At 44.6% G+C, this 17,258-nt stretch overlaps 2 protein-coding genes across 13 annotated transcripts in view; both read left to right on the top strand.

The window, feature by feature from the left end:
- Positions 1-17,258, top strand: part of LOC125017403 (LIM domain only protein 7-like) — a 42,705-nt gene that overhangs the window by 11,048 nt on the left and 14,399 nt on the right. For 11 of the 12 annotated variants that reach the window (XM_047600482.1, XM_047600477.1, XM_047600478.1 and 8 more), the window contains exons 5-9: positions 2,182-2,288; positions 10,547-10,577; positions 11,452-11,565; positions 12,432-12,654; positions 13,286-13,532. In XM_047600482.1, the coding sequence (XP_047456438.1) occupies positions 2,182-2,288; positions 10,547-10,577; positions 11,452-11,565; positions 12,432-12,654; positions 13,286-13,532 (722 nt within the window). Of the gene's footprint in view, positions 1-2,050; positions 2,289-10,546; positions 10,578-11,451; positions 11,566-12,431; positions 12,655-13,285; positions 13,533-17,258 lie in introns of those variants that run through there. The other variant, XM_047600483.1, reaches the window with a different exon arrangement.
- Positions 14,844-16,957, top strand: LOC125017404 (LIM domain only protein 7-like). Its single transcript, XM_047600487.1, has 2 exons — positions 14,844-15,255; positions 15,718-16,957. Exons 1-2 carry the CDS (start codon positions 14,987-14,989, stop codon positions 16,514-16,516), a joined length of 1,068 nt encoding a protein of 355 aa, XP_047456443.1. The 5' UTR covers positions 14,844-14,986; the 3' UTR covers positions 16,517-16,957.

The raw sequence follows: 17,258 nt of genomic DNA, 5'->3' as shown, positions 1-17,258 counted from the left end.
GCCGGAGTGGAGGAGTTAAAGCTGATTCCCCCGGCCCCACCGTAAATACATCATAACAGGCATGGCGTTGGATGTCTCTGCATACACCAACTCCTTAGTGAGTTGAGGTAACGTGGGGAGGGGGGGATAAACACACAGTTGGCCCAGAGGACGTCTTTACTCATCTAAATATCTGTGTAATCATCTGTGCAGTGACAGGCATTTCACCATGTTTTGTTACTGTGTTTGTGTTGTACGGGTGCATGTTATGACTGGATATGACTTTCAGGATGGGAGGGCCCTCCATCGAGCTCCTTTGAGGAGAGGTAGCATTTCAAGTATATTCCATCTCCTCTCGGTTTATTGTCCCAGGACTTGAAATTGCGTAGCCTGATATTTTAACCATAGCTTTGCTGCGCTCGCTGTCTGAAGCACTGCCAGGGGTCAGTTGAGGATAATTGTAGAGTGTGCCCATCTCAGACAAAGAATGCAGTGAAAGAAATAGTGAAAGGGAGGCAACAGTGTGACCAGTCGGGATGAAGATATGCAATATTAGATTAGACACCTTAGGAGTCTAATCCTTCCTTCTTTGTCTTTTTTTCTTTCTTTTTTTTGTCTGAAGTGCTTACATCAGGGGGTGCATGAACGAATTAGCAGCTGCTTGATGGGAACAGCATATTTAGCAGGATTATGTGCAGGCACAAGTCAGTGCAACATTCCTCCAGCATCATTATCACTGCATGTCCTGCGACCAACTGCTAGGGGGGAGGGCTTTCAGTAAAATTGGAAGGCTCTTTGTAGTTAAATGACATCTGTGCCTGATGATATTAGCATTAACACATACAGACTCCATAAAGTTAATAATTTTTGTATTGTCTTGTCTAAATAAGAAAGAAGTCATGTGTATTTTTTGACCGTGGGCACTCTGTACCCACCGGATTACGTGGTCATAGTGTACATGTGACCCTTGTTATGTGGCAGTATGTGTGTAATTAACTGAATTGTTAAGTCCTGTTTTCTGTCAGTGCGGACAAACCCATTTTCATGTCTAACACTGAGACTCACGGAAGAGAAACACATCTCAGCTGTGTCGTAATGCACACGGAGCGACACCAGTGCTGTCATGCAGGAGGTGGGGGTTGATTCATGGCCTGCAGGGACTCACGTTGACCTATAGAGCTCAGCAAAGTGCCGCTAAGGGACAAGCAAGGCTGTTAGCAAGTGTTTTATACATTGAGAGGTCAGCCCTCTCCTACAATTTGCTAATAGCATGTTTGACGTTTAAATATAGAAACAGCTACCCCTTTAATTATTCCAGCCCATGCTGAAACCATGTGTGATTACACGAGCAGCGCCGTCCCAATGGGCAGTGCAGACCCACAAACAAGCTAGTTGGGATTACAACTGTAAAAGTCATAACACCAGGAAGGAATGGCGCTTTTGCCGGTCGAGCATTTGTTTGAGCCGTGTGACATGTGTGTGCATTTATAGAGCGAAGCGCATTTTGCACTGCGCTCTCGCACATCTGCGCGAATCATGCTCGCGTGTGTAAACTCAGCGCAATGTGAAAATGAGTGACACAGTGGAGGAGAAGGAGGAGGAGGAGGAAGAGGAGGAAGAGGAGAAACCATCCCTCCACTCCCGAAATCCTCTTGAGTTGCTTCGGGGAAATACTTGTTGGTTTCTGTCACCCGACCTCATGTTTCATAGCAACCAAGTGTCTTCAAAATACTCCACCGCCCCGCGGATTCCACAGGTATTCTCGAGTAGGGCTTGGCACTGAGGGGAGGGGACAGTTTCAGGGTGTGAAAAGAGCATGGCGACAGCAGACAGTGCGTCAGTTTTGCACTCGCATGGCCGGTTGGGTGGGACTTGTGCAAAGCTCTGATGTCATCCTTCCTGGTTTGGCTCTGTCCCCACCCTAACCCGGCCCACAGGTAGCTTTGCCGCTGTCACTCAACTCCTGTCAGGCAGCCTTTCCACCTCCCCACCCCCCAGCTACATGTGTGTTTGTGTGTGTTTTGCACTAGCGCTTTTCTTATTTGCTACACACACGCTCCTCCCTGTCCACTTGTATTCTCTGGCGATATGAACTTTGGAAGCAATCAGTTGAAGGCTGTGTCCGTGCCAGAGAATTCTTCAGTGATTATTCTTTGCCTCTGAAGGTGGACAGCCCTCATCCCTGCTTTGTTCTTTATCCAGGACAACCTAAACGTCTTCCTCAAAGCCTGCGGGAAGCTCGGACTAAAGGAAGCACAGCTCTTTCACCCCGGAGATCTGCAAGACCTGTCCACCAGAGTTACAGTCAAGTAAGTGTCGATCTCGTAAAGCGGTCTCATACACATCCTTCACATTCAAAAACATGAGATCATGTTTTAAACTGAGACAGGCGGGTGTTGTTCCCTTCACCCTTCGCTTCCTCTCAGCGTGTTCGCGCTTGGATTGAGAAGCTGGGAAAAGGATGAAGGTTTAAAAGTAACTTCCACACATCAGAGAGCACATGTCCCCTCATGTGAGGCATGATTCAAGCCGCTGTTTAAAAAAGGTCGGAGCTATTTTCAGTTTGCACGTCTAGTTCAGTTGGTGCACACCTGCTGATGTGATGTGTTCCTTTAAACCGTGACAGTGGGAACGTCCGATGAAAACACACACGCCACCAGAATAAAGAATGTGTAGCTTGTCTGTATAAAAAAAATGTGTGTATATATATATATATATATAATTCAATAATATAATTCAATTTAATTCAATTTAGCTACAAATATGAGTCGTGAACGTGACTGATTGCAGTTTCCCGTCAATGTTTGAGGTTATAGTTTAAAAGAAATATCCGTCTTGACAGTTTTATTAGAAAGAAGTCTTGGTTTATCGCATGTCACTTCAATAGTGTTGATTATGTGAAGTCGTTAACTGTTGTGTCAGTTGCACGCCTGACAGAAATATGTCGTGGTATGTCGAACAACCTGTTCATTTTTTGTACACAGGTGAGCGCGAGACAGAGCCCACTGCATCCTCTGTGACACTTTCTCTGTGCTGTGCAAGCATAAAAAAATGCTTTCACAGCAGTACTTGCAGGTTGTTAAACTTAGTAAATTGGCTTTTAATAATAAACTTTCAGTTGCTAAATGAGTCCATGGAGATATAACAGAGGCGTGAGCAACAAAGCTGAGGCCTGCCTTTTTTCTTTTTTTTTACAAACTGTTGCTTCAGTTCTTTCTCTCAACCGTATCTCACATAATGTTGTCGCATAGTTCCGCAGCTAGACTTATTATTGCTTTGAGATCTTGCCACAACCCCTAAGAGCAATTTTCCCATGATCCACCCAAGCCTGTCAGTCATTCTTTTCACGAACAATGGTATCGAAACCGCACTCGTCACAAAGGCAGAGGCAGATGCGCTGCACATAAACTGGAATATGGACTCTAAACAAATCTGCCTGCCTTTTTTATCAAGACACGCCCTCTTTCACCGCAGCAGGAGATATGCGGAATAAGTTCACTGAGCGGCTGATTCAGTATCGTAAATATAAAGTTAATTGCCTGATCTGCCTTATGCCCTTTTGTATCACAAGCGTTTCCCCTGTTGCGTAACTTTATTGCCGTGAGAGTACATTTCAATATAACATGGAAAATCATGGTCACGTTTCAGCCTTTATGATTAGGCAACATTTTTTGGAGCATATAGTGTAGTCCCACAAGTCCATCTGCAAGTGTCGGGGGTTTGGTTTGCTCACACTGGTCTTGCCGTCCTATTTTTAGCATTTTGGGGTCACTTTGACAAGCGGAGTTGATTGGAATGGGATCAGGACTCACAGTGGAGAGCTTTTAATAGCCACCTCCCCCCCCTCCCCTGCATGCGGCCTCCAGAGTACACCTGTGTGTTTATATGCTTCATGTGAAAGTTTGAGTCTGGCAGTCAGTCATGTTATTGTTGCTAAAGCTTACGCAGGGTGTTCACGGTGGAGAAATAAATCTTATCGCACACAGACGCGGTTCATGTCTTTGTGGTTCAGTCTTGGCTCTGTCGAACACTCAGTCATTTGTTTTCTTAACTTATTCCGAGATTTTACTCAAGACGAGACACGCTCAGCCGCTTGGATCGGTGGGCACAGTTATTTGCAGAAGTCAAACTGAGAGGGATGGCACACAAAGGGCGGCGAGAGGAGCAAATCCCAAATAAGGCTGCAAACAAGCAGGCAATGGCTTTATTGCCGTCGCCACTTATCAGGGCCTAGGCAAATGAGCCACAGAGAGCACAAAGAGAGAGAAAGTTGTCTCTATCAGCTGTCTTTGCCCCTGGTGTTTGTCCAACCTCCACTCCCTTAAACCCAGTCTGACAGGTGCTTCGCTCAGCTTCGCTAGTTGTCTGTTTCAGCAGCGACATGTCGGTGTTTCTGCTGGCGGTTGGCGTTTGTGCATCGCTATCTGGAAGGAATACAGACCCTCATGTGTAGAGCAACAACCTGCCATTTATGTTTAATCCCGTTCTTGTCTTCCAGCTTTGATGTTGTGTTTTTATCACTGTTGTGTGTGCGTTGGGATTGTTTTGTAGCCGCACTGAGCTGTACACCATTAAATGTGTGACTCAGTGTTGTTTGAATTAGGGCTGGAGCTATTATTTGTCAGACAGACAGAGAACATTTTTAAACACTGTCTGATGTTTTGTCATCCAAACAAATTAATTAACCTATTAACCAATAGTGCATGTTTTTAAAAGCAGATTGACTGGTCCTGGGCTTGAAATGTAGTTGTTAACAAGGTGTCTCTCAACATGAAATTGGAGTCAGATATTGACTGAAGCTACATGTGCTGAGAACAGAGTTTAATTCATGCCAGACTCTGTTACGACCGCCATAAAAGCTTATTGAATGTCTGCTCTGACCTTTGAGCTCTGTCATTTTTGTAGTATTGAACTCGCCGCCCCTCACCTCTCTGTATATTGCCTTGCCTTGTGAAACCTTTATCCAGATAAAAGCCTTTATCTGCAACCAACGCATCCAATATCAAAACTGTATTATGGCACAGCAAACTGTTGTGACAGAGATATAGACTGATAAGAAGGTGCCGTGTGCTGCTACGTGATGTCTTATGTAAGATTTCCACACATCGCGCACGTGTTGAATCTCAGCCGAGACCATAACCACCATTACAACACACATGGAACACAGACCGGACTGCATCTGATTCATTGGTGGAGACTGATGAATACATATCCTATTTTAGATTAGCTTTGTTAGTTTCTAGCAGCTGCCTAGGAAATGATGAATGCAGATGAATCATTTTGGGTGGAGTAGGAGTCACAACTACCACTTGGCATGAAGTCTTCGACCTAGGCTGAAATGTACCAGGCTTTCCCAAATAATACTTAATGTCAGTTGATTACGCTTGACCTGTATTAATGATCTTACAAGTGCCATTAATCACAGAGCTGAATTCTAAACAGGACATCTGGTGAAGTATGTCAGGATGCACCTTTCACTGTATTACAATGCACCGTGCTTTTGTATTATAGCTGTGAAAGAATGAGTGTGAACGCTACATTAACCCCAGTCCCACCTTGCTCATACCTTTCTGTCTAACACAGTTTAAGGAGAATGATGCAAATCTGATCTAGCAGTGTAGAGTTTATGTACTTTAGATCAGGAGTCGTCAATGTTTTATCAGGCCAAGGACCCCAAACCGATGAAGAGATTAAGTAGGGACCCCCTACCTACTATATGTGTTCTATATTAAACTCGACCTAGTGCTATTTATAAATATACATTATTATTATCATCGTTTTGCTTTTAATATTAAGCTATCCTTTATCCCGTTACTAAAATATGTTGGTTTCATGTTAATGTGTATTAATTTGTGGAGGAAATATAGAAAAAATATATATATATAAAATGTCTAATCAACCAAAGATTTTGCGACCCCCTTGCAGTACTTCTGCCGATCCCCTGTTGAAGACCTATGCTTTAGATGTAGATGCTCGACGAGCAACGTCATTTACTGCACTTAAGGAAAACTCAATTACACTTAACATGATTATGTTCTATCCTCTCATTGCCCTGCAAAGAACTATCATCTGAATCTGCAGCTCATCTTCTCCTTTTAAATTTGAACTATAGCAGATTTAGCTCTTTATTTAGCCCTCAACTTTCCCACTTTGATTTACTCTCACTGCCTCTCAGAGTCATCTGATCACTACCATGTGACTGATTCACACAATTAAAAGGCTAACCAGTAGAAACAGTGAAGCTTCTCACAGCTAAAACAATGTTGGGAGTGGGTGGAAACCACATAGCTAAAAAAAAAAAAAAACAAACGTGTGCGTTATATTCATTATGTGAATGACAACGTTGCTTTTTAATTTTGTGAACAAATGAACAAGATATATCACAGCTTCGTCTCACTACCTCCTACCTCCTTCAGTTGCAGGATCTTTACCAGACATATGTTGCTTTCCTTTAAATTGCGAGGTGTGGGGCTAGTAGTCCAGCTATTTTTTGCTCTGTGACCTTCAGTAGCTGACAGAACAGATCCCCCACAGAGAGAGGGTCCAAAGTCTGAATCATTTCCGCTGTTTGATAAAGCAAATTATTGACAAGGTCTGACTGCTCTGCAAACCCAAGAAAAGTAAACTACACAAGATTGGCAGGTACATCAAAATTCATTGTTGTTCAAGGAATGTGAATTGTTCCTTTTAAACAATAGATAAGAGGAGCGGCCTTGTGGTGTGATTACAGGATTGGAATTATGCAATGGCATCCTTGGCTACCTATCAAACCAAATGTTTGAACTAGCTGAAAGAATTTGTCGTTTCTCAGCCAAATTTGTTGTCTGCTTAGGTTGTTATCAGAACTGATTCAGCACCAGTTTCCTACTATTCAGGTCATTTAAGATCAACTATGAAAAGTCTTAATGTTCAGAAGGGAGGGAGAAGGAAACAAATGCGGTTCTGTGTGTTAGTATTTCGGGTGTGGTTCACTGGGCTGGCACTGCACGCTCCGGTTTCATAGTTTCAATATATGGCACTGCCATCACTTCTTGTCCCAGTGTTGTGTGAGTTGTGGGGCCGATTGTGAAATCAAATGATGCTGAGCGTCCAATAAAGTTTCTTCATCGTGGACGCGGCTGTAAAAGGGGCAACACAAGGGTTATATTTATGCTCCGTAGTTGACTTGGAGAGAGAAATGCCAGCCTCACCCTGTTTCCTCCGCTCACAGAGGCTGCAGTGTCTCTGACACGTACAACACAATGATGTCCAACCCTGTCTCAGCCACAGCTGATTCCTCTATCCAAACCCCGCTTGTGTCTGAGCTTTTCATTACCGCTGGGATTGTCCGGGTGCTTGTTTAAACCCAAAGATTCTCGCCATAATTAAAGAACGTAGATGAAGGATGTTACATTATGGATTGTGGCGGAGCAAGTGATCTTCGTTGCAGAGGTACGCTTCTGATTGCATACCCATTCATTTACGGCTTTGGTGGTTGTTGCTGATGTCATTGTCTCAAAAGGAACTGAGCTCCTTTCATGTTGTTATTGCCTGTGTGTAGGCTGAGAACACAGTCCGTTTAAGGTCAGTCCATGTGCAGTGTATCTTGCTCACCTGTGGATTTTCTTCATCTTGCTGTACGCCTTAACATACCATTCTGCCTGAATGAGACAGAAGTGATTGAATTAGTCTCTGTTAGCAAGCTATTTGTCTACAATTTGAATAGTGGCTGATGTTTCTTCAGTTCGTGAATATTTCTTTCTGCCTGTTTGCTTCTGGTTTGTGTTGGCAGAACACACTATTCATCTCCTTCAAGCCAAATCAAATCCATTTAAAGTTTGGCAAGCAGGGGTCACGCAATGCGAAACCATTTAGGTGAAACTCACTAGAGCAGATTTGGTTGTGTTGTCCCTGGGTATGTTGATCATCTCTGACTCTGTGACTGAAGAGTATAGGTCTGTGCATGCATGCGTAAGTAATGTAATGGCTAGTGGAAACGATAAGATGAATTTGTCAAGCTGGACGATTTCCTGCAACAGCTCTGTTTACCTGGTGTATATCACATGCACCATATTGCATAATCGGTCATTTTATGAGCCCTGAGATATCCCATTGTACTTCCTTCTCTTTTTTTTTCTAACATGTGAAATAAGGAAACATCAAACTAAGAAGGACATGCAACTACATATTACAAAAGACATTACACATGGGGAAATACATAAAACAGTCACACTGGTTATTTAAACTTAGAATACTACTTCAGAGAATTCGTTCCTAGCTTCCGATCATATGAGTGCTCAGCTGATTCTGAGAGGCTACAGCAAAGTCCCGAGGCTGTGAAAGCCTTAAAACACCCCGTTTTATCTTCTCCTCTGTTCAGCCATTAACGCCAGCCATAAATGAGCATTATGAGAAGTAGCACGCTAGTAGTTGGTATAGAACTCCCTTTTTCTCTGTAGCTGACTAACGTTATATAATGTTAGGCCTTGTGACTGTGTTCCAAGCCACACAAGGGAGTGCATTTGTTTTCTCCCGCCTCTTTTATTGGACCCATAAATTCGTACAGTGCCAAACTGGTAAATGTCCATTTGAGTTTTCAGCTTTGATGAGTTATCGCGTTGGACACCCCTGGTGTGCGATGACGCATCCGGGTGGGAAAGCTGATCTGCTTCCCATCCACTTAATCGGCTGTGGAAGAAGTGTTTACATCTTTTGCATAGGTATGCTATAAATATCAGTATTTTTGTTTTATAATACAGTATATCAGATCAGTTCATTATTTAGCCGTCGTGTGCGTTGCGGTTTTGGTTCGCTCTTGCTGTTCTTACAGCATGTTTCCAGCCACAGCAGCCAGTGATTTTCTACCAACAAAGCTCTGAAAAGCCACTGAACAGTATCTACTTAGGACCAAACAGTTACACGTGCCAAGGCAGCACAGGGAGAATACTGGATTATGTTTACCAGATGGCCACAAAACATGACTCTAAATGAGTTATGTTACTCGTCCGCTGCTGTGTGTGTTAAGCAAAATGTACTGATTTACAAGTTTTCTCCTTTTATTCCCAGACAGAAAAAACAGCTTTAGTTCTGCTATACACGGTTCAATTGAATTCAGTCTTTAATTTTATGGCTCACTGAACCATTTCTTTGGTCCTCACACTGTTATTTTAATGAAAATCTCTCAAATCTCATACCTTTAGAAGAAAAGTAACTCTCATAGATGTGAGACATATGTTATAACCTACATAGGAGGCCCGAGAATTTACGTTTGTGTCCCTGTTGTGTGGCGGCGTCGTTCTGTAGCTGCAGCCCATGTTGGCGCTGGAGCTAATAAATGCTCCACTGAAATCCCTGCCACTGTAGATGATGCATGTCCGTCGAACTGACCACGGCAGAGGGAATTTCTTGTGTTTTTCCAGCCACTCAAGAGACATAAACAAGAAAATACTTTTATGACCACTTCACCGTGATGTGTAGTTATGTGGGGAAGTGCATGTCCGGACCGTGATGTACAGTGTGTCCAATGCAGTAAATCTAGCTTTAATCTTATAAACAATCACAGTGCTCAGATAAATCTATTAAACACAATAAACTCTCTCTGAAATGTAGCAGACTAGTAACATAAAATTGTCCCAAGCATCGACCCTGTTCTTAAAGAGGTACAATTGTGCTTTCCTTGCTTTGTTTCCACCCCCAAAACACTTGAACATGTCTGACTGATAGGAAGTCATCTGAGGCGCCTCGGCATACATGCACCACAGTCCCAGCAGGTTTATTGCTTACATTGCTCGCAGAGAACGAGCCTGTTGGTAAACCAAGAAGTGCTCGTGGGCATGAGGCGAGAGAAAGGCATGTGTGGCTATTGTGTTACCACACGATAGCAGGAATGTGTAGCATGCTCAGGGGATGTAAAGCGGACTGTAAATCTTCCCTCCGTCACCATTAAGGTTACTCAATGCACTGTGTCGCTGTTTACTGACATCTATAGATAGGCATTAGGGCCCTCTGAGGTGACGAGAACACAATGTACATATCAAAAAAAAAACGATAACATTACCCTCGCAGGTCGACTCAGGAGGTTCACAGGAGCTGACATTTTCCTGGAAAAGTGATTTAACGACCGTCAGGTCAGCTTTCAACTCCCAGAAACATGACTGTAATTCTCCGCGACCTTTGGTAGCTGTGTGGAGCTTTGTTTCTGCCACAGCAGAGCCTTGTCCGCTGCTAAATTAGCAGTTATTACATGTATCGTTATTTTAAATCAAAGAATAAGAACCACTTTGTGTCCTTAAAGTGGCTCAAAATGTTCTCGCATTTGAGCTCTTTCTTGATTGTGGGATTTGTTCAAAATTAGGCACGCAGATGTGTTTAAAATCACAGCACTTTTCTTTATGGCTTTCAGTTTGTTTTCCTCTTTTGTGTTGTTGTTTGAGAGTGAGTGAAGGGCTGGCAGTAGTCTGGATTGTGCTCTCAGTTTCCAGCTCTTTCACTGCCCAACGCGCAGACCCAACAGCGATGCCCTCTGTTCTTTTATTGTTATTTTTCTCTCATACACACACACCTCTGTTCTCTGCTCCTTTTCGCGCAGGCATCAAGAGACCAACAGGAGGCTGAAAAATGTGAGTGTCCTCTGAAAGATAAGATTTGTTGGCCTGTGATTCAGTAATAATTTTAAAAGCATGGGTAATAAAGTTAATCAGTAAATTAGCAATGCTTTTATTTTGCTTTAGTCTTGCTAAACTTTTTGCGTATCACATGGTAGCTAATGTGACGTGAAATGATATTCACCTTTATTCCAGGTATTTTATTCATTTTGTGGAAATGTGTTTCTAAATTAAATGTGCTGGTAAAAGAGTACAGTGCAGAAATGGAGACACAGGTTCACACTGTGAAACGTAGTCAACATTTTAAGTCCCAGACTGATCTAATAGTTCACATAAAAGTGCTGCAATGTATTTGCATCTGCAAAAAAAATAATACTAACACAATGTCTTAGTCATTTTAGTGACTGCTTTTGTCACATTTTTCATAAATTGGTTTTAGTTAAACAAATACTTTTTAAATACAGTCACATTAAAGTAGGTATTGATGGTGCAATCCTGGTAGATTCCCGGCTGGGTGCACGCTATCACACATAGAACAGTTAAAATTCTTTTCTGCCATAAAACCAAAGCGCTGGCATGTAGGAATTTGATGTTGTGATGTTTAGTGCGTTATCTTTATCTGTGCAAGCTAATAATGCACACACACACCTCTAAAGAGGGGAGTATTCTGGATGAGCCTGGAAACAAGAGCATGGCACTGGATGATAAGAGCCAGTCAGAGCAGGGCTACAACTATCACCTGCTGTAACACTGCTCAGAACATTTATCACTGGGGGTAAAGGTAGAGAGATAACCTGATGTATTGTGTCTAGTTTTAATGCCTTTTACAGGCAGGTACGGGATGTGTATACTGTAGTTACGTTTCTTCTTTTTTTTTTCTTCTCTCCAGGTGTTGATCACCATTTTTTGGCTGGGTAGAAGAGCTCAGTGTGAACGTTTCTATGATGGACCTTACTTAAATTTCAAAGCATTTGAAGGATTATTGGGCACAGCGCTATACAAGGTAAATTCCTGCGACTGGGTAATCATCCCATTAGGCCGTCTTACTCGTGCTGTCGTGAAACAAATTTTCTTGAAGGAGCCGAGAAAAGGCCCGACCGAAATCCTCTTTTACAGCCAATGCACAGCACATTTCTGTATCCTCCCCGGTATGTAGACTATGTGGCGAAGAATGACTGCGATAGGCCGAGGGGCCGGCCACTAAAACCAAAGCTACGTTAAGTCATAAATGACCTGATCCCTCGACTCAGCTATTTTAATCTTGTTTACAGCGCTATGCATAGTTTGTACGTGAAAATAGCTTCTTCCTTCCCTGAAGAAACTTTGATTTATAGGTGGTGTGCAAGGCCTCTATAGTTCTGAAACTGGCTACACAGATCTTCTGCATTACGTTTTGAACGTTAAGCCATAATAATCTGAGCTCAGTGATGCAGGGTTAGTGTTTGCGGACTGGTATTGTCTGGAGGGATTCAGAAGATTACAGATGTGAAAATCATCTTCTTTTTTTAAAGTGGCTGGCAAGTTTTCTCTTGTTTACAGCCAGTTTGGTTGAAGTGGGTTTTTCTCGTGTGCTTTTAAAGCCGTTGTTTTCACGCGCTACACACGGTCATCGAGCGTGTGTGGATCATGGCAGTTTGACAAAGAAGAAAGCAGAGAGAATGAGGCTATTCCTTTTAAATTACGCCAATGCGTCAGCACTTACAGATGCTATAGGAGCGTAATGTTTACAGTAAGTCTACGGTGAATGGGAGACCCGATGACTTCACAATCTACCTGGGAGATCTCACCGCACACGCACAGCCGAGATAAATGTTGTAATCAGTGCCCTATTATCTCAATGTGTTACTCTGCGTGTTTGTGTGTGAAAAGACTCTCCAGGAATCATCCAGCCAGAGAGGTAGCAACGTCAGAGACAGCGGTTTCGGAGATAGCTGGTACTCGGAGCGAGAGGACTTCTACCATCTGAGCGGCGGCGGAGGAGGAGAAGAAGGAGGAGGACACAGGAGGGACGACTCCTTGGACAGCTTGGACTCTTTGGGCTCCCGACCCCACAGCATCTCATCTGAAGCCACACTCAAAGGCAGCAGCGAGGGTGAACTCTACTTTCACATACGCTCTCACGCCATTTCTACACCATTTGAGATCCCACAGCGTATTAATTCACGTTGTGAATATTTTGTATGTTATTTCAGGAGGCCTCTCACACTTATGAGTATGGTATCGTTGGTTTGTGTAGACTTTCTCAAATTGTGTCTGTGCATAAATATTTATAATCCACATCATCTCTTCAGAACTTCAAATATTTAAGGAGGGATTGCACGTTGCTTTGGAGCCTGATAGTTAACTCCCATGTGTGAAAACAAACACTTGTTGCCATCTAGTGGCGTTCTTTTGAAGGTGAATATTTTCAGTAAAAACACTCCGAGAAAGGAGAGACGTATCAGTGTTACAGCCCATCTCTGGTTGTGTAGTATTAGAGGGGGAGAAGTGTTGGCCAGTGATGTCTTGCCAGTTCTTCCCTCCAACACGGCGGTCAGTGTTACATTCCTCAGCCGTCCGCACCAGCTTGTAAATGAGGAGGCCTTCTTTTCCCATCCTGCAGCCCTCTGTTTTTTCCTCTACAGAACAAAAGACACACTTACTCTCTTCTCCGTTGTCACTTGCCTCCATCGTTTTCGTCCTTTAAACCTTCACGCTCTCCCCTGTGCTCTTTCACCGTCCAGGTTGTTCCAGTGACACCGAGGCCGACTCCGTCTTCAGGATGTCTGACAACAAGGATTCTCTCTCTTACCGCCGGTCGGCAGTCATCACTCCCAAATCCAGCACCCAGTTTAACCAGTTCCTGCCCACTAAAGACAAACCTTCAGGGTATGTGCCTGCTCCGCTGAGGAAGAAACGGGCCGAGCGCAACGAGGACGGCCGGCGCAGCTGGGCCAACCCCACCTACGAGGACGAAAGCGTACTCACCAGGTACCGTAACACGTGAGTTTGAATGTGCTGTGTCTCGTCTCAGCTACTTGTTGAAGAGGATTATTCCTCTTATATGATGTAGAAGTGCACGGTTTAGTACCTAAATTCCCGGGTTTGTGCAGCAAGTGACGTTTACGTGGTGGCTGTTTTTGCATTTCTCCCCTCTCATCACTGTGTTTGTCTGCGACTGGTCAACGGTGTTGTGTCTCATTTTTGCCACGGATTGACAACCTCAGTGAAACAAGGATTTCCCCCGACTGCTACGGCATCAGTCAAGTTTCCCAGAGTGCCTTGCCTGCTGCGGCCTCTCAACAGTGGGCCTATGAGTATGAAAGCGGCAGCGACTCTGACGCAGACAGACCTGACCCAGATCTGGTTCTGGACGACCTGGCCAGCAGACGCTTCCACAGCCCCTCTCCAGCTCCTCCCACCAATTTCGCTGTACCCATTAGCCCCGTGGCGGGGGGACGGGAGGCTGGGGGAGGAGGAGGCGGCTCTTGGCCTAAGATCCCTATGACTGCCAATGTTGCCCCTCGGCAAAACGTGACCTGCCACAGGTCAGATAACACGAAGCTACAGTGTGCTACTTTGATGTGCCTGCCTGATGAGAGCAAACGAGAATGCTTCTTTTTTACCCTGAGTTTGCATGGTTGGTCGTAACCACGAGCAATATCTTTTGTCGACGTCCGCTGCCTCTAACACTGCTTCAGGCTCTTCAGTTGGTTGATTCTTGTTTGAGTTGCTTTGAGATATCCTTTGCAGCACGTCTTCATTTGCTCGTTTTGAATTCTGTGTGATTTGAGTTGCCAATACAACTCTTCAGGTCATTTTTTTATACAGTTTGGTTTTGGGTTTGCGTTGGTTTGCTAATCCTTGTGTGGTCTTGTTTGAGGTTGTTGTGGAATATGGAATATGCTCGTTTCCGTGCGTGACTGGTGTGCTTCACTGCTGCTGGAAAACAAAAAAAGTCCTTTTGACACGTGTGGTTGGCTGTCTTCCTTGAGCAGCAGCGACGTCGTCAGCGCGGCGATGCTGCCTGCGCAGCAGAGCTCCACGAGGGCCGACCACCGCCCGCTCGTGTCCACTGGCAGCCTGTTCAGGGAGACGTATGACGACTCCGAGGACGAGGACGATGAGGTGGGCTATGCCGACCCCGTCCAAGACGATCTCTATGCCCGCAAGATGGGCCTCAAACCCCAGCCTGCAAGTAACGTAGCTTACAACAAGTTCTTACCCAAGTTCTGGACGCCGGAGGAAGACGTTCACATACAGAAAATCAAACTGGGTTCTCAAAGGAGACCCTGGTACAAGAAGATGCAAGGCTTCAGGTTTGTGAGGACAACGCTTGAGATCAAACACATACACATGTCCCTCTACAAAGCCCTTCCACACATTTGTTTCACCTTGACTCTGCTATCCTTATACAACTGCATGCCAATCTAACCTAAAGTTCGATGAATTGTCTGTATATTTCAAATTCCTCCCACTTATATTTCTTTCTCTTTTCCTGCCACTGCTTCCTTTTCCCTCTCGCCTTCCTGTCTCCCTCCACCCATCCTGCTGCGTTCGGCTGTAGCCACAAGAAGTCGGGCTCTTCGTCAGATGACTCAGACTGTGACATCAGTCCTTGGCTCTCCTCTGCCCCCTCTCCCTCCGGCCCGTCTCCCTCTCACTCCCGCACACACGAGGCCTCGGCTCATGCTACCCTTGTTGTGGGGAAAAGGTCGATACAGCTGCACGATTGTGACGATGCAGGATTGTTTTAAAGCTTACGGGTCGAGTGGGGGAAATTATAATTGGCTCCTCTTGGGGCTTCTTATAAGCTGCTTTCTAATATATTCACGATTAAATACGTCGTCGAGCTGCTGGAGCTGCCCTAACGTGGACCATAAAGCAGTTTGCTTGCATTGACCTTAGTGGGAAATAGGCTGTGTCAGTGTTATCCTAATTTTATTACAGCCTATTCAAGGCTTTGCTTTACCCTTTTATAACAACTAGCATCCCAGTTTCATTTCACTGTAGCAGAGTGATTAAGAAATCCACATTTGATCGACATCTGTCTGCATCCAATGTCACCCCACGGCTGTCTGTTGTATCTTTTCCTCCTTTCTTGCTCTTTCAACCAGTTCGCATGCATGCACTCATCACTTCTCTGTCCTTTTCTCTCCCTTTGCCCACCCTGCAGTCCTCATGTCCTACCACACTCACCTCCCCCACAGCTTCCCAAGATACAGCTCCCTCTGTTTGAGACCCCCCCACTGGTGTTTGCCCCCGTGGACCCCGCCTCAGGTCCCAGACTGGTCAAATGTGAGAAGTGGCCACTCCTGGGGCGCCAAGACCCCCGGGAGCCCCCAGATCCTTTTGATTATGAAAGCATGTTGCCTGACTTGGAGAACGATGACATGTTCGCCAGACGAACCCTGGCCTTCCAGTCTAACGTAGACCTCGCCATGATGAAGAGTCAGCTTCCCGCTAAGCGTCGACTCTATACGTCTGAGCCGCAGCTCAACATCGTCACCCAGCAGCATGGCCGCGACGACTCAGAGGAAACTGAATACCCCGACATAGAGGAGGACGATGTGGTGTATCGGAGGGAGAAAACCCTTCAGGCTCAGCAGCGACGGCCGCTTTCAGGAGCCCCCGACAACTACTCTCCCATGCCCATCCCGGAACCATGGGCTCTGCCTCCCGACCTCAAAGCCAGACTCCTCTGCCCCCCATGTCCCCTGACTCCGGCCTCAGCAACAGCTAACCAGAATCAAGTTGAGAAGGAGCCGCACCCTAAAACGGATGACATGCTAATTCGGAAAATCGGAATTTGTCCTGATAAGAGTCGGAGCCCGTCGGCCAGTCAGATGACTCCCTCTGTGCCTTCTTCATGTAGCGAAAAGGACCTGCAGAGGTGGCAGGCGATCAGGGAAGCTAGTCAGTTAAGACACAAGAAGAAGCTTCTGGTGGAGAGGCTCGTCGCGATGAAGTTGTAGAAATAGATTTATCAGTGCCTGTCTCTTGACACTTTTGACTTTTTCTTCCATTTTTGTCTTGTTATTATGAGCCTACTGTTCCTTTACAATTTCCTTTAAATATTTTCTGCTTGTGACTTGACCGACTTAGGATTTGTAGGATTCGAGGGCCTTCACAGTCACAGTTGACATTTTCTGAAACTAACTGGTGCCTTCTCTATTCAGCATTTCCACCTGAGCCACAGTGAAGGGACTGTGCTGAAGAAAAACTCTGAACATTTTCTTGTTTTGAACGTTTGCTGTTACCTCAGAATTGAAAAAGAGTGTTTCAAGTCAAGATATTTAGTACTGCATGGTTTTCTGTGCAACAAAGATATGCTGTATTTTTCGTTGACATACACACGGTATTTGAAATGCAGAGTGGATGCCTAGACTGCACAATAAACCAGTTGCTTTTGTGTATTTTGAAGTGTGATTCACGAACAAATCTGCATAGATTCAAAATTATTTGATAAAGCATTTGCAAAACAGATCCATTATTTCATCATTGGTTTTGTTTTTGCCTGTGAATGGATTAAAAAAAATATTCATGCTCAATAAAGAGAGAGAAAAAAAGATCACAGTGTTGTGATGGACTGGGTTGAATGTGGATATTTGCTGACCTCGCGTAATATTTACAGCAACACGGACCAGACCCGACAGACCTTTTTCCCTCCAGCAAAAGGAATTTTGCACCGACGTGTAAAACTCAGAGCACAGCCGG

Source organism: Mugil cephalus, chromosome 12, assembly GCF_022458985.1.
Source record: "Mugil cephalus isolate CIBA_MC_2020 chromosome 12, CIBA_Mcephalus_1.1, whole genome shotgun sequence".
Classification (NCBI taxonomy): domain Eukaryota; kingdom Metazoa; phylum Chordata; class Actinopteri; order Mugiliformes; family Mugilidae; genus Mugil; species Mugil cephalus.
Note: the sequence above shows the minus strand (reverse complement) of the source record. Positions and strands in the feature narration are given on the sequence as shown.

Coding starts and splice junctions, on each gene's coding strand:
- LOC125017404 (XM_047600487.1), top strand. CDS start 14,987: ATGAATTGTCTGTATATTTCAAATTCCTCCCACTTATATTTCTTTCTC. Junction 15,256..15,717: donor ACCCTTGTTGTGGGGAAAAG/GTCGATACAGCT, acceptor CCCACCCTGCAG/TCCTCATGTCCTACCACACT.